The sequence below is a fragment of the Chaetura pelagica genome, unplaced genomic scaffold, assembly GCF_000747805.2.
Source record: "Chaetura pelagica isolate M959 unplaced genomic scaffold, ChaPel_1.0 scaffold377, whole genome shotgun sequence".
Classification (NCBI taxonomy): Eukaryota; Metazoa; Chordata; class Aves; order Apodiformes; family Apodidae; genus Chaetura; species Chaetura pelagica.
Genome location: NW_009953908.1, coordinates 162,933 through 184,224, shown reverse-complemented (window position 1 = coordinate 184,224; position 21,292 = coordinate 162,933). Strand labels below are relative to the sequence as shown.

The 21,292-nt window shown below is 41.7% G+C and overlaps 1 protein-coding gene across 1 annotated transcript in view; it reads right to left on the bottom strand.

The window, feature by feature from the left end:
- Positions 1-10,799, bottom strand: part of TBC1D8 (TBC1 domain family, member 8 (with GRAM domain)) — a 66,504-nt gene extending 55,705 nt beyond the window's left edge. The window contains exon 1 of the mRNA XM_010001434.1: positions 10,709-10,799. Coding sequence (XP_009999736.1) covers positions 10,709-10,799 — 91 coding nt within the window. The remainder of the gene's footprint in view (positions 1-10,708) is intronic.
- Between the last annotated feature and the right edge of the window lie 10,493 nt (positions 10,800-21,292).

Below are 21,292 nucleotides of genomic sequence, written 5' to 3'. Positions count from 1 at the left end.
GCTCCGGCCCGCCCGGTTCTGAGGTGCCCACCCCCATCCCTGGGTCTGTGTCCCGACCCCCGCCACGGGGCTCTAGGGGGTGGCGGGGAGGGAAGGGTGAGGAAAGGGTGCCTGGGCTTCGGCGGGGGGGATTCGAGTCCCCTGCTTTCTTCTTAAGTCGCAGATCGAAGCGTGAGCCCGCAGCTCACTTTGATGTTCGAATGCCAGCGCCTCGTGTCTCCAAGGAAAAGTGTGGATCTGGATCTGACATGGCTGTTGTGTTTTGTTATTTTCTTTTAAGAAATGATCAGGCGCTTCTCGTGGTTGAGCTGTCAGTAAGTTGGTCAGGGAGGGGCACCAAGGGTGACTGCTGCAGCACCTTCCATTGCTAATCCTCTGACACTGTGTTTGACATCTTCATTAGACCGGATTGCCATTAAAACGTGACCAGTGTCCTTTCAGTCACATTCAGCAAACATGAAATCATTCTTTAGAACCACTATGGTAGCAAGCTGCTAAACCTCACACTCTCTTCATTGGGATTAAAGACCCCAGTCACTGGTGGGTCAATCACATTTGGGCAAAAGATCCCTCTTAGTAGAGAATGTTGCTTATAGAAAAAGACCTTAGCTTCATTTTACCAAGCCACTGTGAGTGAGCTGTCAGCTTCCCAGCTCTTTGAAAGGAAAGGGGCTGATGCTGCTGTGAGCTACTTGGCCCAGCCAGCAGTGATTATGAACTGGGATTTGGAAGGTGACCATGTGGACTGGTTTCCAGCTGCCAGTGGGAACATTTAGCAGGCAAAATTCTGTACTCAGCTGCAATCTACTCAACACTGTGTGAGCTCTGTTCTATAGAATTGCAGTGTAAAGCAATTATTTCATTTCCATACATAGAATGGAAGTATACTACTTGTCTGATATAAAAGCTATTAAAAGGAGGAGATGATGGACAACCACATAACAATGATTTTAAAAATTAATGAGAGTATAAGAAGGAGTTATTTTAAATGCTCTTCCAGGATAAGAATAGCTCAGAGGTTTCCCCTCCCCCCAAAACAATCCAAAGACATGTAAGTCTTGACATTTGAAATTCTCAGTCAAGTAAGATGGTGAATATTTCTTCCCTTTTCAAACATTCAAATACTCATTTCACTTGCTGGTTTTGGAGCATTTTTTACATTCAACCTTGGGTTTTGGGCAGGGTTATTTGAGACGTAATGCAGAAGAGGGCCAGGCAGATTGCTGACCCTCGAGGTGCTTTTGAGATTGAGCAGTAAAGCAGTTGGTTTCAGGATCTGGTGTCATGCACACTTGCTTCTGTTAATTGCACCTTGAGACACGCTTCTGGTGGAACCCCAGCCACAGAACTGTGTCAGTCACGGGCTTCAGGTCATGCATCACCACATCAGGGCTGCCTCAACAGTCATTCAGTCAAAATGGTAGTATTCATGCTGTTTAAATAAGCAGTTTTTCCAGTACATGGAATTAGTGGAAGAAAATCAACAAAGAGCCTCTGAGAAAATACTTCAGAGGGGAAAAAGAGGGTTGGATAAGAAGAGGGATCCAGGATGACAGAGTAAGACAAAGCACTTTGTAACATCTACTGCAATAAGCACTTCAAATCTACTGAAAGTAGGAATGCACTTTCTCAATGTGCCATTGCACATGGCATTCCCTGACATCCCGAGCTGCCAAAACACCCATGAATTTTACGATACCACCGTTTCCACTGCCCTGGCAACTCCTTTCCTACAGAAGTCAGTAGGACACACAAACCCACCAGAGTTACTTTGCCCATTTAGCATGCATCTCATCTCTCACGCCATGAGGCCAGGTATGGTCCCTGGCCTGGGCTGTGTCATGGCCATGGACTGCTCACACACACCCTTCCCCTGGCTCTTCTGCACTACCCCTGCCCTCAGACAGGCGGGCAGCCGCAGGCATGAGGAAGCAATAACACCACCGCTTCAGCACTGATATCAAGATCAGAAAGGCTTGCAGAAGGAAGTTGAACTTGCTTATTATATTATTTAACCAAAAAATCAGCAAGGGTAAAATACCCCACACGTGTATGTCTCATGACCAAAAGGCGCAGCCTCTGCTTGCTAACTGGAGAGCTTTTGCCAACAGCTAACAAAAGGTTTGCATGAAAGGAGAAAGTCCTGCAGCACTGTACTATTTCCACAGCCAGTAGTGAACAGGATTTGGATGATCAGAGGATTGTCTGGCATCTTCCTGTGGGGCAATAGTTTTATAATGCTGGTGTGTAAAGAGCTAAATAAAATCAGGGGGAACAGGAATCTAATAGTTTATTATTTTTTTAAAAGGATGCTGTGAGAGCTTACACACATTTTCACGTGGTCTCTGATATAGTCTAGGAAAGATAGCACTATCCTACTCAATTGCCTGAAGGTACTTAAGGTTAATAGGCAGGAGAAAAAAAGCTTTAGAAAAAAATGAAGATGTATTTGAAAGGAAAGAACTGAAAGAAAATGGGGTTTCTGGCCTTACGCCACCCTTAACATGCCCTCTGAAATGACTGTGTTTGGGTTATTTCTGATGCTAGGTATCTTTTTGAGATTTCAGTACCAAATAGCACAAGGTAGAGAGTCTGACATTCAGGCTGTGTTAGGGTACATCTCTTGTACCTGAAATAAAGAGTGATTTTGTGGGGAGTGTCATAAACTGCAGAGACCCTGAGCATCCTTGAGATGAAATACAGACTGCACAGGGTGCAGGGGGGGAGGAACGGGGAAAACTTCGCTATCCCTTCTTGTTTTTGTCACTGTCTGCCCTCCCAGCCCTGGCCAGGCCCTTTTAACTTCACACAGCTTCATCTTTTTCACCCATCTAGCACACATGTGATTTTTATTCTGATATCACTGAGATGCTTGGGGAAGGTGGATTCTGCATGTGCATAAAACACGATGCCTCCATGGGCAGTAAACAGGCAGCCAGGGTGGCCAGGGCCTCCTGCCTGCCTGGCACTCTGTGGAGGGCACCAAACCCCCTGAGCCTTCATGGAGGGGGTCTGGCAATGCTGGAACATACTTAGGAGAGTGTGCAATGCCCTAGGATAGACTCCGAGGCTTGCAGTTGTATGGCTGGAGTTGATACATGTATGAGCTGCCACCAAAACAGGTTATCCATTTTGCCCCAACCAGACCTCTCACAGTGAATTAACTAACTACATTATCTAAACTAGTAAAAAATTATCTCATATTTATTTAAGCATTTTGGGATTGGTTAGTTTTTTACTCATGTTGTTAGTGGAGGAAAACTAGGGTGAAAATGCATATCCTGGGCTGGGGGAAAGAAACAGACTGAGCTTTCGGGCAGACTAGGGAAATTAATTTAAATTTATTATGAAATGAGAGCCTAATGCTGAAGCTTAATTTACTTATACCCATAGCAACAAATTTGCTGGAATTTGGCTAGCATTCTGCAGGTGCACAGTTCAATCATTGCCAGTTTTGAGTCTTTACCTTGTGTCTTTCTTAGTGTCTGAAAAAGCCTTAATCAGTGAGCTAATTAAAGAGACAGATGATGAAACTCCCAGATGATCCTGATTTTGGATAGAGGCAGCAATGAGTGCAGAGAAATAATGTGCAGAGTGCTAGGGAAATAATACACATTAGCAAACATAACATTGGAAATTCAAACTGCTGGCTAATACAGATAGGGACAAATAACTAAAGTATACTTATTCCAGGGGACAACAATAAAAAAAAAAAGCCTCAGAGAGGTTAATCAACAGCTGCTGTTTTCAATCCTTTATCTTCTCCAGTCTCCAAGGTTTTCCACTACAGCTTCAGCATCCTGTAGATCAGTTGTCAGCAGGCATCAAGACATTTGCTTTTCTTAGTGGCATGTCCCCTTGAAGCCACCAGCTAATGTGAAGGCCCACAGCCCCCTAGCTAAAAACCATGGATCACTGACAGCAAGGAAAGGATTTTTCTGAAGAACTGAAGCCACAAGTCTTCAGATTCTCCATATTGATTTCTGGCTGGATTTTGTAAAGACCTTATCTCCCACCTACCCTGAACTAAGGAGCAGATGTGGTGACACACTTGGTCAGCACCCAGCAGCAGCCTTAAGCCCTCAGCACACTGCTCCCAGGCACAGTCACACTTGTGAGGACCCTCAAGATTCAAAATCCCTCACTGCTCAGACCACCAGGCTTCCCATGTAACACAGGATTTTATTTCCGCATTGCGGAGACAAATCCCCATCACAAACCAGGTAGACAACAGCTCTCCTCTACAGAAGCCCAAAGGGATCGATCATTCTTAATATATCATGCTAATTTCAGAGTAATTCAGTGCTTGAAGGATGTAGATCTAGCAGAGGCAGTTTAAGAACAGAACATCAGAAATTACTAAGGGTAGAAAGCTGATTTGCAAGCTCAGATTGGATGGGTCTGATATATGTGTTTCTCGGCTGAAAGTGACAGCTGAAGTGCAGCACAAAATAGCTGTCCACATGTGTCAGTGTGTTCAGCACAAACAAGATGATGATGTATTTATTGCATTTAAAAAGCATTTCACTAAAAGCAGTAAAAGGGGTTTTTGGTGTTAGTTGTTTTTTTGTTTTGTTGGGTTGTGGGTTTTTTTGGTTTTGTTTTGTTTTGTTTGCTTGTTTTTGTGGTTTTGTTTTGTTGTTTTTGTTGTTGGTTGGTTGGGTTTTTTGTAAAAAGGAATGTTTAGATTAAATATTAAGCAAATCCTGCTGACTGGTAAGGTTTTTGCTGTGCTCAGTAGTGTACCAAGGGACAAGAGGCATTTTAGAAATAGTCTAAGATGAGTTACTTTCTAATATAACTCTGTGATCAGAAATATTAGGCAACCAAGTAGGATGACTCTGCCTCCTATGCCCAACTAGTGAATTTCTTCCCTACAAGAAATGGATTTTTAAAGACGCTTTGAAAGCCTCCTCTGCAAGGTTTTTCACATCAGACACCCTCCCAGACATTGTCCTGTTGGAAAGAGGCCATGTTTGCTTCTCACTTGCAGAAAGTCCACTTCAGATTTGGCAGAAACAAGAGGGCCCAAAGGGAAATCACGGTAATTCACACGCAGCTCCCAACTCCTGGCAACATGCCTCCATTGAAACCACACTGCAAAAACCCCTCCTGCCAGACATACCAGATCCCTGGCATCTACAAAAGCAATTATTTACCTTTTGTATGGCAAAGGTAGTCAAAGTCTTCCATGCTAAGAACTGCCGGGGAAATGCCTGAGCATTCTCTGCTACATTTCCAAGTAACATCGTCTTCATTGTCTTTCTCCTGTACTGACTGGATTGCAAAAGCCAGTTAATGTTTATAGGTCCACATGTTTTTGTCTTCCTGCCTGCTCTTGTAGAGTAACAAAACTGTTATGACCTGTAATTAATTCCAGATATTTAATTTGTTATCTCTGATTAAATTAATGCCCGTGTAATAATGAAGATATAAGAAGATATAATACACTATCAGGAGCAAGTGCAATTAAGCTACAGACAACACTGTAAAAACACAGTAGAGGTATTGACTCAAAGTTTTATACAATAATATTTCACAGCTTTTTCCCTGTCAACAACATTCTAATGTGCATTTTTATATTTCAGCTGGCTACACGCATTCAACTACTAGGTCTTTTGATGAACTATTTAGGACAGTAATATCCAAAGTGTTTGTGCTGCTGATTCCACTTCTTGTTTTACTGCCAGTATCCCTCCCTGACTTCCAGTTGCAAAACCCACTTCTGCAATTTAGGACTGCCAAACCTCTTCTGGGAACCACACAGGTACAGTGACACTGGAAGGGCTATCACATTTCAAGGTGTTTGACAAACATTTGCTAAGACAGCTCCTCTCAGGACATGTAATTAAAGTAATACATACTTGTGGTTTAAGGCAGTAATTCTCAAACATTTTTCTTGTCTCACTCAACTTCCAGTTCAACCTGCCCATCCTCCAGGGTCCTGACCCCTTGTCTCAAAGGCATTTTCATTCTCCAACACATATATGGATAGACCACATCCTCTTGGGGCTTTTATGTATTACCCAGCTTGATGTTGAAGTAAGACACTACAACTATTCTGGTACAAAAGGAGAGGAATGTGCAACCCTATATAAGAACCTGCATTCCAAGAATACAATTTATTTTTGGCATGGCATAGTTGCTATAGTGTAGTGGGAATGGAAGGGCTGGCCTCCTAAAATGCATTGGCACTCTTTCAGGAGAATGAAGCAAGCAGCCAGTGCTTTTTATACCTTTTGGAATGTAATGAAATATACTTGGTGATACAAGATCTTGAACAACAGAGCAAATTAGCAGTGTCAAGAACAAAGGTGGCAGAATCAGAAGTAAAGGTGCAAAGGTTCCATAACCTGTGACAAGGTGAAAAGCCCAGCGCAAAGACGACGAAACTTCTCAAATGGAGGTTTTGACTTGCCCACTTTTTAATTGTCATTTTTTGTAGTGGTGTTTCAGCAGTGAAAGCAAATGACCTTGATAAGAAAAAGGTATTTCTGCGCTAACACGCTACTGAGAGCATAGCTGCTGGCATTCACTCGTGCGAGGCAGTCTCAAAGGAAGCCTGAAGTGGAGTGGCCAGTGTTAGCAGCAACTTCCTCCAGGGCTGTTTCCTGATGCAAAATCCCCATTCTAATTCATCTTCTGTCTCCGTTTAGTGGTCAGGGCAAACCAAAACACAGGGAACAAAATTGCCCCCCACCACCCTCCCAGGGGAAGATAAAAAGGAGAATAAGGAAGAGAGACTTCAAGGTTGGAAATTAGAACTAGAAAATGTTTAATGAAACAGGGAAGGGATAGTAACAATTGGGGAAGTAATGAAAAATATACACATATATATAAACAAAACCCATTGTTAATGGTAGCTGATATAAAAGTCAAAAGGTCCTTTGTGGCAGAACTGACATGGGAAAAAAGGGCCAGGACTCTTCTCAGCAACAGATGAAGTCAGATTCTGCAGAGCACGTGGTGAGCTGAAGACAGAAAGCAAGAAGACTCCTTCCAATATGTCCACTAGAAGAGAGAAAGGAGCCAAGATACCTCTCTCCCACCCCTTTGGAATTTATAGAGAATAGCAGAAAATGGGAGAAAATACTTAGGTGATCTCGCCCTTCTCTCTTCTGCCTGCTGGACCTCCTCAGGGTCATAAGTAATGCCTTTTGTGTCTCTCAGGCTTGGCCATCAGAGGTCATCCCATCAATGCCATAAAATTCATTTCTGCCCCCTCAAACCATAACATCTTCCAAGATCAAAAAGTCTTCAGGAGTTCAACTACAGTGAGGTGATTTGGAAAAAAAAACAAAACAAACGACAAAACCAAATTGAAACCACCTCCAAAAGCATGCCAGAATTCTTTACAGTGCCCATCTTGTTTCCGTATGAAGATGAGAAGTGGTATTTCTACCACAACTATCTTTTACTAGATCTGGGTACAATCCACCTTTGCTAAAAGTATCACCTAGGAAGCTGGCAGAATTTCTACTTTGCTTTGCTGCACTTGGAACAAGAGGTTCTCGTTGTTTTAAAGATTTCCTTTAGGTGCTTACCCTGTTTTTCCTTTGAACATCCATCCTGTGGACAGTAAAACCCTTTTGAAATTGTGAAATTATCTTGCCTCTTTCTCAGTCAGAGATGACTGAGGCACACAAGAGTTGCAGAAGAGAATGACATGAAAGTATATGGTCTCATTAAGGTTATGGTGGTCTCTGTCTTGTCTACACCCAGCAGGATCTGATGCCATACTCCTGTTCCATGGGATTTCTCATAACCCTGGGCACACAGCGACCCTACAACCAGCTTGAAGCCACATAAAACTCTACTGCTTTCCATTTTAGTGAATCCTGCCCACCTGTCTGGCAGCTGTGGAAGAGTCAGCATCTCCCCTCATAGAGCTCCATGCTGCCTTGACAGTCAAGCAACATTAGGGTGAGCATGCTGGGGCTGCCGGTGCTGCCAGGGCTGGGCACTGCTTTGTGGCAGAAGAAACAGGGAGGAACCAGTGTTTTCTGTTCACCTGCTGAGGGTCTGAAACCACCCATGGGGAGCAGCAGCTGCACGAGTGACAAAACTGTGTCACAGCATAAACCTGATTGTCACGCAAGTGTCAGCACTTTGAGACAAGTCTTTAAATGTGTATGCAAGTGCCTTTGAGGTATCCTTAAAGATAATGTTTCCTGGCAATTTTTTACTAATTTTTGTGTGCTGGTGATCTCCAAGGGAGCATTTCTGTTGTGATTCTTGCATCTTCCCACTGATCTGACACTCAGGGTTATGCTGACATTGTACTTGGCACATCACTGATATTGCCAGGTAGGAGCCACACTGCTCATGCCTAGGACTGGGTTTGAACCTGCTCTTTTTGATCAGTACTGCATTTCTGCTTTTACCTGACTGCTTGAAATGCTGCTTGAAATCTCTGTGATTTCCTCCTGTTTTGGCTGCTGGCTAATTTAAACACAACAGAATTTGGAGGCTTTTTCACCACCCGTAGGCAAACAAGAATTAGTCTTTGAAACAAATATGTCCACGGAACAAGTAAAATTGGAGATGCAACATTCCAACGAAAATAGTATGCAAGTGCCTTTGAGGTATCCTTAAAGATAATGTTTCCTGGCAATTTTTTACTAATTTTTGTGTGCTGGTGATCTCCAAGGGAGCATTTCTGTTGTGATTCTTGCATCTTCCCACTGATCTGACACTCAGGGTTATGCTGACATTGTACTTGGCACATCACTGATATTGCCAGGTAGGAGCCACACTGCTCATGCCTAGGACTGGGTTTGAACCTGCTCTTTTTGATCAGTACTGCATTTCTGCTTTTACCTGACTGCTTGAAATGCTGCTTGAAATCTCTGTGATTTCCTCCTGTTTTGGCTGCTGGCTAATTTAAACACAACAGAATTTGGAGGCTTTTTCACCACCCGTAGGCAAACAAGAATTAGTCTTTGAAACAAATATGTCCACGGAACAAGTAAAATTGGAGATGCAACATTCCAACGAAAATAACTCAAACTCTCTTTTCCTCTTTTTTTTTTTTTTTTTTTTAAATTTATTTTACTGTGATAAACAAAATATATATTTTTTTCTTTTCTCTGGATTACCAATTCACATGGTTTCTAATGAAGTCCTGTGTTGTTTTTCCCTGACTTCAGCAAGGCTTGTGACTTCATGCATGACCATGTTTTCTATTTCTTTCAGGAATAAAATATTCATCACACACTTATAGAAATGCACCCAAACCATCTGCCTAGTCTTTACAGGAGATGTAGAAAGATTTGAAAACATGCTCTGCTTGTCTTCCCATTTGCACAGATGAATGGGTTTACTTAGAAGTCTTTTCTTTTAATCTTTGTTTTTCTTTGCCCTTTTTGTAATGTCTTAAGCCTGCAAAATCCTTGTTTCCATTCTTGTCATGCTGCAATAGTGACTAATTAAAATTTGTCTACATCTCTATTTGTCTCATGAACCAGCCTCTGCTTATACACTTTTGGTAAAGCACAAGAAAAGCTAGCACACCCTGAATGTTCAGAAACTATTGCTGCTTTTAAGTGCACAGGTTTGGACCTACCTTTGCAGAAGTAATCGTATAGTTGACAAAAAAAGTATAGTTGATAATGATGACAACTGTGAAATCAATCCCTTTGGAGTTCTTGTGCTGAGTATTGAGGAGAGCTCTTCAAAGTAGTTTCTGCTTTTGAAAACGTTGGACTTCAGCCAGAGCTTTCATCTTCTTATCTAGGAAAATGGAATACAGCTTAAATACTTCTCCAGCTCATGAAGGTTCATCACTGTTTATAAAACACTTGGAATTGAAAAGCACTTATTATTACTGATTATTTATTAATTCTCATTGTCTTGCATCTTCACATTCGTTCACATGACAAAGAAGAGGACTTTGCAGGCAGCAGAAGCAGGAGAACCTGTAACAGCTTCCCCTCTCCCCTCTGCCTTCCCTCACTGTAACAGCCACCGTAACTGTACTGTCCCCCCCAGATTCCCATGTTGCCTCTACACCTTCAGTCTCCCCTTCCCACAAGGTCTTCTGGCTCCCTGCCTTCCAGTATGGCCCTGGTCTCCCTCCCAAGACCTCCATACTGAGGCCAGCCGGTCCAGCACATCTGCAGAGGGGCCAAGAAGTGAGAGCATGAAAATTCATTAGACTTGAGAGATCAAAGAGCAAAAATGCAGGTAGACTCCACAGTGGAGTCCTTTTCCACCAACTTCATAGTGATAGAGCTTCCATAGCTCTGCCTCTTCCAGGCCTCTGCCCCTCTCATTTGGTTGACATTAGCCACAGGTTTAAGAGTTACTGGGAACAGGGAGATTAGCACAAGATTGTGTAAATGCAGAGTTGGTTTCTTCCTCTGTTGATCAAGTAGACGTTTGAAATGCTCTGAATGTTCAGATCATAAAAAAGCCACACTGAGCAAACTCACTTTTCCTGTAGAAACCATTTATCTAAGTACAGCATTGACATTTCTCTGCTGCTTTTTATAAGGTAGTACTCACAGTGGTAGTTTTAAGTGAGCTGATGCATTTGTGGCACAGATTAAGTCTTCTGAAGGACACAGTGGCTTGTCTCAGAAGCTTGCCAGCAGCAAGACTCAGGACCTTAACAAAAGAGCCTTTTCAGAAACATTTTCATGCTACCAAACTATCCTGTAGTAGCTTTCAGCCCAACTACTTTGTGCCAATGTGACACAACGTTTACCTTGCCCCAGCATGGCTTGTGGAAGCTGCAGTAACTCCTTCTGGCCAGAGGAAGGATGCTGTAAACGGAGGAGCTTGCTGGGGCATGCCATCTTCTAAAGGCAAATAATGTAACAGCAAAAATACGCGAACATGCACATCCACACAGGCACTTCATATACCTAAACGGAAAAATCAGTGAACTTATGAGGGAAGCAAAATTAAGCAAGTGGTTTTAGCACTTTGCACTTTTTTTTATTTGTCTAGAGAAGCAGCCCTAGCATTCTGAGGACCTGATGCTGTCAGTTCTGTCACACATTCAGAGCTGTAGCAAGAAAAATCTCTGCATGCTTCTCGCTGTAGGATTTACTCTGGTTTACATACCTGGGTGTGAATAGCAGGCAAGCCAAACCTGTCCAAAAGCACACATTTGTTTCACAGTTCTATACACAACTCCACGAGAGGAGTAAAGTGGCTAGGACTTCAAAACATCACTGGTATGAACTACCTAAGGAACTGTTTCATCGTGTGCTTCAGAAAGAGAAGCTTGTCTTTTCTCAACTCCTGCTTACAGACGTTCCTAGTCCATTATTTAACTACCAGAAATAAAATACTTCTGATTCAGCATTTACTCCCTTGTGTCCTCTCCAGCTGCTGCCCAGGCATGGATCCTGCATCACTGAATGAGCTATCCCTGTTTTGGACTGTGATGTTATTTCAAAAGGATGCACACAGAAGGCTCTGGCCTTGAAGGGCAATTCAGCAGTGTTTTTTTTTAACCCTTAATTGACGGTGATAGTTCCTGGCAAAGAAACAGTGCTGCTGGCATAGCAGAGAGGCAGCTGCTGTTTGCCTCAGCCCTCGCCAGCTGAGGTCTCTGGTTCCACAGGGTTGTGAAATTATATAAAGATCTAGAGTAGGGGTGATGAGTGGCAGCTATAAAGTTACTGCACAGGGAAAACCACCTTCATGGAGCCCTGGTGAAGTGCTTGCTCTGACCCACAGGTGCTGTAATGAACCAGGAAGGGGGACCAGTCCACAAATGGGTCACCAGTACTAATTGGGGGATGGCTGTACCAGGCTTAGGTAACCTTAGGTTCATGTTGATAAGACAATTTCTAAAGCTGTGATAGTAAGATAGTTGTGCTGTGGTTGCTGATGCCAAACCACAGGCTCCAGTGGCTAATACACATGAAATTGTAGCTGGCTGAGGGGGAGTTTACTTTTCCAACCTCACTGACTGCACGTCTGTGTCCTTGGTGTGATCTCTGCAAGAAATGCTGGAATGACTGGCAGTCAGGGACATAGATCTACAGGTGGTGGTTGATCACAGGGAAACATTTATGGACACAAGCAAAGGATGAATAGTGCATGAAACCAGGATCCCAAGGAAAGCTAGGGCTTCCCCTTTGGAGAAGGATCTCAGTTTATTTCCAGTAATATACTTACAAATAGAATGTTTCTTCCTGATACTATATTATTTGACCACCTCACCATCTTCTGTCCTGGCACCCAAAGTTATATGCTGAGGTCAAATCACCTGATGGGAGAAGTTTTAATTAATTAATATTAACTACTTAGAGAATGGGCGAAAAGGGCCCAGCCTGGAAACTTGTTTAGATTCCAGTGTGCTTGGTGCCATTTGTGTTAACACAGTATTCTGCACCTTTACATCTTCAGGACATCAGTCTTCTGTGACAGGCAGGGACAGCAAGAGAAATCAGGGATGGCACATGGTTTCATATCTCTGTGCTGTAAGTAGCATGCTTGCACACTTGTGTGCATCATAGTTTGTGTATGTGAGAGGAAGAATTTCATGCTGTAGGTATTTCTTGACCCTTCTTCCTTTCCCACACACTCCAAGGCCAACCACATTCACAGTAATTTGGATCTGTGTCCAAGATCACTAAGCCTTTGCAGAACGGGAAACTTTTATTCTCCCTTAACAGATTCCTGCCCTGTCATCTTATCTAAGAAGAAAACTGTACTCTACTCCCTCTACTACTTTTTTTGTTAAGGAGCAGTGAGTGTGTGTGTGTATGTGTGTAGAATTTTCTTATTTACATGGTTCATCATGATAGGGTCACTGCTTTTGTGGTATGTCTTTCATATCTACCCACTAGCCTGTTCTGAATCCCTTGCAAGACCATAGTTTGTAGATGCTTCAGATTTAGGCTGGAAAGAATTTAGGAAGCAGGTTTAGTGAGAAAGGATAGGGCAATTAAAGAAAAGGCATGTCACCAACACAGGTCTAAATAGATTTTTAGGGTACCAACATGTTGGAACACCCTAACAGAAGAAGCTGCTTTACAGAGAGACCTTACATCTTTGCTAAAAAGATGTTTAAACATTATCTGCTGACCAGCATATTGTTGAAGAGAGGAACTAAAGGAAGCTTAGTCTCTCTAAATGATCTTACCAATTACTCTGTAATAAAAATAATTCTTAAACATCACAATAAGCATGTTTGGAAACTTTTAGCAGATGTCAAACTAAGTTGGAGAAGCTTTTTTAAAAAACAAAATTGCTTTTCTTTTTAAAAGTGTGCCCTTCTCCCAAAATGTCGCATCACGCTACACATCTCCAAGGCACTTCCATTTCCCAAGACTTAAAATACGGGTCACTGAGGGCAATGCTGTGATGCTGAAATATAAAATAATATACATGTCTCAAAAGAAATATGAAATCATGTCCACTGGGCTTCTAATCTTAGCTAATCATCAGACTGCTTTCCAGGCATCTGGATGATTTTCCAGACATCACTGCAATCAAAGGTAAATAAATACCTAAGTTACATACTTTCCTCCAACACAGAAACACACATGCTCCTCAGGGCTGTACCTTACATTGGAGCAGGAAGATGGTCAAGCACCCACAGGACAGGCTGGGTCTGAATTTACTTGGTGTGTTCATGACACTGGAAAACCTCAAGAAACTGCTCATAACCTAGTATGTGGGCAAATCTGCACTCTACATTTGAGGCAGCACATGTGCTTGCAAAGGGTTTATCAAATGACTATTTAGATGTGATCCTGCCCATTTCTCCAGTGCATGTTATTCTTGATGATAGGAACTACCCAGGAAAGACTGGTCAGGTAATGGTAAGTCCAGTGATGACCACTTCTCTAGTGCTGCCATTTCTTTTTCACCCCATTCCTTGAGGCACCACTGAGAAGCTCACCATAAAGTGACCTTAGCATTCAGTTCCTTTGAGATATAAAGAAAAGTCCCAAGCATGCTCTGTCCCCTGCCTCCCACATGTCCAACAACCCCACTCCTTCTCTTCCTTTCCCCTGTGCCATCTCTCTCCCCACTCCTGAAGTACTGCCAAGTACTTCACAGTACACACACAGGACAGCCCCTCCAGAAGTACCTCCAAACTGCCACCCCAGTCCCTCTTGTTCTTTCACCTTCAGGAGACAACACACATCATGGCAGTGTTACAGCCATGCATAAGGTGACATGCCACCGTGTTGCTGTCTACCTGCTGGATTCAACCATTACTTCTCCAGTGAAGGAACTGCTAAGGTCTCTCCTCTGGCCCAGCCACTGATTTTCATAAAAATGATGTGCATTTAGCACTTTTGAAAGAATTCTGTCTTTCTGTCAGATCTAGCTGGAAAAGATTAATGGCGAGAAGTCAATGGGGGGAGGGAAGGGGGTAAGGGGACAGATTTGATAGACAGACAAACAGACAATGTGATTGCATCAGTCTCATTTCCTTAGGAAACTGGCCTAAAAATAAAAGGCTTTATTTGCCTCTGGGAATAAAGTAGAATGTCTCTCACATCTTTACAAAACATTTGTTCCTATGCATACTTATAAATAGTCAGGATGAGAGAGGAAGTTTGCACTGGATTTTGAGTAAAGAATTAAAAGGAAGAGCAGGAGGTGTGTGAATTTCAAAGCCTAGGATCCTTTTAGGCATAAGACAGCAGAGCAACAAATGCAGGGTCTTCGAAACTAACACCACATTACCCATGTGTATACATTGTTGGCCTGCAAATCAACTGCCCTTTGGGCATTTTTTCACACCACCACAGAACAAATGCACTTTTTCTGCATTGATGATAGATGATGAGATCAAACCCTTTGTGTGCTTTGAAGTCAGCAGGCTCTCTCAGGTGCAAGTGAGCAACACGGAAATTGCTATATTTGATCAGAGTTATGGTCTAGAGATTCCTGTCTGACAGCGACTAAGACTCCTACTTCAAAGGAAAGAATCCCCAAAAAGGTCCCGTCCGTCATTAATAGATTCTGCAAGCTGAAGAAACACTTCCACTCCTTCTAAATTTCTCCTTTCCTGCATTAACTCTAGATATTTTTGCTACCTTTGAAGATGTTGTATGCCTCCTTACAACCTTGGCCTTGGCAACAGTCTGTGGCAGTAAAGGTTTTTTATGTCCACTGAATATAAAATGCTTTTTATTTACAAGATTTGAATTTACTGCCTTTCAGTTTCATTAACTGGCAGCATTGTGGTCTTGGGCTTTACAGTCATACTAAACAGACAGGGAACAAAACAGTTCCACATCCTCTAGAAACTTCTAATTATTCTGAGACAGGAGTGCAGACATAACATCAAAAAAAAGAGAATGGTTTGTACAGCAGGAGCTGAGGAGGACTTCCCTCATGACAAGTTGGCAGAACAGAAGTGGTTGTTTTGTCTGTCTCCTTTGCTTTTGCAGAACCTTTTGGGTTTTGCTTCAACAGCCTATTCACGGAAGCCCCTTCTTCCTGAGAGTCGCTGGAATTTTCATTTCAGGGCTACTTCGCAGTCCCAGCAAATGCTATACTGAGGACTGTCACTAGAGGCAGTCCTTGTCCCGAAGAATTTATGTTTAAAATATGAAAGAACAGCACAGTCTGGGAAAAAGGGATGCAATGCACCATTGGAAGGTAAGGAAAGGGACATGTATCTTGGCTGTAGATATACAACTGGGGCTTTTACCGGGATTTAGCCTCAACTCAGCTTTAAACTTGATCTTGCTTCCCCAGGGGATTCAGCACTTTAGGGATGGGATTGACCTTTCTTAACTTAGAGGCTGAAAATGAGACACCTGAGCTCAACATTCTACCATCCCTCTGTGGTCAGCCAAGGGCATTAGGTCCTTCCAGGGGACCATTCACATGATTTATCTTAAATAAAATTATTACAGCTATTTATTTCTCTACAATTATATGCATCTGATATTTCTTCTCAGACTGGTTTAAAACTCATGCTCTGCTCTACTGCTTTCAGCAAGGTTACTAACTATTACTACAATCTAATAAAGACAGACAATTTTTCCTATTTCCAAATTTGTCAACAAAATGAAGATGATCTTGATCCTCTCTATCACTAGTTAGAAGTGTCTCTGGTATGGGCAGAAATAGAACTTCATTTACATTTTAATCATAAAACATGTGCCTATGCCTGTCTTAGGTACCTTACTTGTTAAACAGTTTTGAATTTCTTAGGTAACCTCTGAGACTCATGTATCTTAATGTCAGCCTAACTTGCACACTGGGAACTACTACTAATTCAAAAAGCATCTTAGAATTCAAAATCACTCACATAATGGCAGAAATGTTGCTCTTAACCATCATTTGCATCATAATCTTGAAAGAAAACCACAGAGATTGGAAAAACATCTCAACAAAATGGTAATCAAAGCAGCTTTTTTTTTTTTTTTAAGCTCAGCAGCAAAACCCCTGTCTAATTATACTCAACTGCAACAAAGTCTGAGTCATGACTCAGATGGTCCTCTTGGTTCATGTGGTTACAAACCAACAGCTGCACATTGGGAAGCAAATGAACTGAAGACCTTACAAAAGCATAAGTCTTCCTTGTTTCCCTGGTCTTTTGTTTTTCTCTCTGTGTGTGTCTCTCTCTATAACCTTATAGTCAATTAATTCATAGGGCAGAAACTGTATTTCCTAACACCTGACAGCATCACTCACATTTATGTGGCTGTACAGATAAATGATGTGTAAAGCATATAAGTAATGCTGTGAAAAGCCAGAAGGGTAAGGCTTATATTTGATGTAAACTTGACCTGTATTCATTTCCTATAAATACTGCCTGAAAAATCATGTCACAGTACTGAAAAAATATTTTTTTTACTTAAAAAACAAGGTGCTACAGGAAAACAGATTGCTGGTACAGCCTGACAACTATGCATTGTGTGCAAGTAGCCACACATATGGGCTAGTCAGGGTACTGTATGGCTGCTTCACATCTTGCTAACCGATTTCTCAGAAACCTCTCCTGAAAACAGTCCCCTCCATAGGGTGCAACTACTGTTCCCAAAGGGAACTGTTGACATGTATGTTTGCTGCCTTAATTCTTCTTTCTGTGTTTCTCAGTCCATCCAGTTAGCTTGTCTGAGCTAGGGTGTGCCTTAACTCAGCTATCTCCCATCTAGAGGGCATCCTTGGACAATTCACTTCCCTACATAGCAAACACATTGTATTCTCTGACAGCACTGACTGGATGTAGAACATTAAACCTTCATCATGATCAGAGTAGATAAACAAAGCTGTGTCTCAAAACACTGATTTTGTGTTTTTCATTTTTATTTCCTTTTACCAAGGATTATGCCTTGCTTGTTTTAAGACACTGAAAATTATGCACTTCTAACATGGCTGATTTCAACAAGCAGATTGTGGGCAAGGGGAGGAGATGTTCAGTAGATAGAGATTGTGGAGTTTTTTAGTAGAGAGATATTGTGCTGCATTTGCCTTGTCTTTGAATCACATTAAATATACACACTGTTAAAAGGCTATTGAAATGTTCAAATGTCAGTGTTTCAAATGAAAATCAATAGCATGCTATTAGGCTCATTATATTGCTGTTATGCATCATTAAAACATATTTAAAAGCTTTCAGCATAAAACAGGAGATGGGATGAATAACAAGACACTTTGAAGATGTGCACCATACTTAGAGGGCAATAAACAGTCAGGCACAAGAGAAACTCTGCAGGCACTTGGAAAGAAAGCCCTGCAAAGAGCTCACTGGGCGCTTGAAACATATGGAAACAGAGAAAATGAACGATGCAGAACTCAGGATCCAGACAAACAAGTGGAGCTGCACCACTGCCCGAGGGAAACAACATTATCCACTATTTTAAAGAATACTTTTATAAATGGGTCTTTGCAGTTTGAGGTTCTCTCTTTGCCTGGTCTATATGCATCACTGTACAACAATGCTCGGTGATGCCCCTAAAAATACTACTGACATTTTGCCTTCTTGCACAAAAAGACTGTATTCGGTACTCAAAGCACATTTGTAAATTAGCTTTTCCAAGAATCTTCCTGGTCAAATGTCACATGGAAAAGTGTCACACCAAATTTGTCAGGCATGATTTGCCCATGGTGAAGTCACATTGGTTGCCACCAAGCACCTCCATGTTTTCCATGTGCCTTAGCAGAACTTTCAGGAGGATCTGCTCCACGATATTGCTGGGCACAGAGGTAAGTCTGACTGGCCTGTAGTTCTCTGGGTCTTCTTTCCTTTCCTTTTAGAAAATGGGAGTTATGTTTCCCCTTTTCCAGTTAGTGGGAACCCCACCAGACTGCCATGACTTTTCAAAGATGATGGAAAGCGGCATTGCAACTTCATCTGCCAGCTCCTCAGGGAGCTGCAGATGGACCTTGTCAGGTCCCATGGACTTGTGCACTTTCAAGTTCTTTAGATGGTCTCAAACCTGCTCTTCTACAGCAGGCGGATCTTCCTTATATTCTGTGACCTGGACAGTGTTGTCAGAGCCCTTAGCAGTAAGACTGAGGCAAAAAATTTGTTCAGTACCACAGCCTTCTCCATATCATGTGTGACAAGGTCTCCTGTTTCTTTCTGCAGAGGGCCCACATTTTCCCTGTTTATGCCATGATATCCTACCAAGCAGGTCCCTGAAGAGGTTGAAATCTGCTCTCCTGAAGTCCAAGACAGAGAGCGTGCTCCCTGTAAACAAAGCAAAGCAACTCAAGCCAGAGGAGATGAACATCACTCTCTCTGCTCCTAACAGCCAGAGCCTGGGCTGGAGTTTAAAGCCCTCTGGGCAGAGAAGAGAACCTGAATCTCCCACTTCCTGGACAAGACCTCTCTAATCCGCTCTGAATTATTGGATACACTTTCAGAAGGTAGATTTCAAATTTGTAGCTTAAGCATGATGCCTTTCCTTCTGCAATTTTGTCTAGATAAAGATTCAGCTGAAATTGATTTTAGATGAAAACAAAAACATAAAGCACAAATCGAGTCATCGAGCAGGGAATGAAAATAGTCCCATTTAAGTCAGAAGTGCAATTGCATAGCTCAAATTATAAATGCTGAGTGCTCAAATTAATGTACACAGTGAAGAGTTCCTGAGTAATGCATATACTGAATGTTTTCACACAAAACACATGCTCAGCTCTTTTAGAATTACAGATGGATAAAAAACCACCCCTGTCTGATTAAACAGTTTAAAAAACAAAAGCACAAATGAAAAGGTCATTTTGTTTCAAATAATTTTTTGAGGAAAAAATGTTTCTGAGTTATGAGGGAAGGGCTTCCTAGTCAGAATAAGGGTCTATGCAAAGATACATATACAAATAGCCATACTGCATGCTGCTTTTACATGCCAGTATGACCCCACTGGAATTTCACCATTGATTTTCACTGAGGCCAAAGCACCATCTCCTCTGGAAGTGTCAAACATTCTCAAGAAATCAAATGAGTGGAATAACTTTAATTTATATGTGTGAGCACCTGCCATTCAACAACTGGCTTAAAATGCAAAGGTATCATTAAAATTCACAGTAGTCAAATAATTCAGGAACAAACATGCTTATTTCCAGGCTACCCAGTGTTCAGCACTTACGAAGTAATTCATGGTACAGTATTTTTGGTGTTTCTGAAGTGCTCTTCAATCTGCATCGAAGAATCCCTCGTCAACTTTGAGGTCTGACTAACAAGTGAAGGTACATTCTCATGCAGTTACTCGGGAAGCCTTTCAGGCATTGTTAGCATGCCAGTATTGTTAACTACTCCAGGAATAACAACATCTCTTTCTGCACTGATGGTCCCATCTTGTATATTGAATTCAAGAGGTAAACTATGAAGAAAAACATGCCATAGTCACTAGAAAGACACACATGATGAGATGCATACAAAACGCACCTACTCCTTCCTCTTTCTGATAATGTTGCTATTTAAAATACAGTGCAGATGGGATGGGTCACTTAAATTATTATATAAAAGACTTTGTGTACAAAGAGAGAAGTCCCACGAGAATAAACAGAACAATCTGGAAGTGCTTTAATTTCCCCTTTGACTTTAAGGTGTGATTTAATTCCTTCCCACTGTGTCCTTCCCAAATGAAATGTGGGATAAAAGATAAGCTGGTGGGAGCTGCTTCCGAAGTATTCAGCTGCTTTGCTAGAAGAAACTCAAACACTTGCTGTATAACAAGTCAATTTAACATAACTTTGCTGATTTTTTGTTCTCCTTCCTAATGCTGATTTTTTTGTTCTCCTTCCTAATGCTGATTTTTCTATTTCTCCTTCATTAGAAGTTTTTTCCCTTGTGCCCACAATGCAGTTCTTGTTCCTTGGTTGTCATCTAAGATACAATAGCACACAGTAACACAATCAATTTTAATAAGGAAAGGAGGAAAAACAACTTCTACAGTTAAATTACACGTCCCTTTCCTTAGATCAGGAACTCAAATCAAACAATGTGCACTTTTGGTTATTTTCTGGTAACAATTAAAATTTATCAAAGGCTGGCGTTCATTTAATTGGTTATTTTCTGGTAACAATTAAAATTTATCAAAGGCTGGCGTTCATTTAAATACTAAAGAAATTGCATACCAATGGTCAAATAATTTATAAAAGTTTATTTGTATTTGCAAAGGGTTACCTGCCAAGCTAGATTGTCTGTGTCACTTTTAGTTTGGAATCTGTGCATCTGTATTAGCACTTATGACCCAACAGGACAGAGTCAGACAAGGAGATTGAGAATCAGAAATTTAAATATAGCCCAAATCCCTTTAGCCCTCTTCATGAACTCAAAGCATGATTTTTACTGAGGCTCTTACTCAAACCCAACATAAAGAATTACAACTATATTTTATGCTGTTATTGACCATTTAAGAGCTATTCTATAAGCCATCTAAAGGAAATGGAATATGCTCAGCTTGGTCCCAGAGGAGCTATTCTGCAAAGGCAGAAAACTGAACCCCTCCCTTTACACTGTAAGACTGTGCTGTAGTGACGTATCTCCTGAGGAATCCAACCCCCCCAGGCCCACTGAGGTAAATGGGGCCCCAAACTTCCCAAAGTGTGTAATCTGATCCAATTCAGAAATAAAATCTAGCTCAGAACTCATGTATTTGAGTCCTCCCAGGTATCACATACTCTCAGTTATTCATTACCCAAGTTTTGAGACCAAGAATGTCACATACCCACAAAATATTCCACCCTGTGCAGCTACAGAACCCTCTTTTGCAGCACATTTACTAAACCTTCTCCCCCAGGAGTATTCTACACCCACCTTTTTTTTAGATTAAGTTTTTGATACTTCGAAACAAAAAGCAGTTTTTGTGGCTCCAGAATCCCCTTTGTCAACTGACCCTTATGTCCA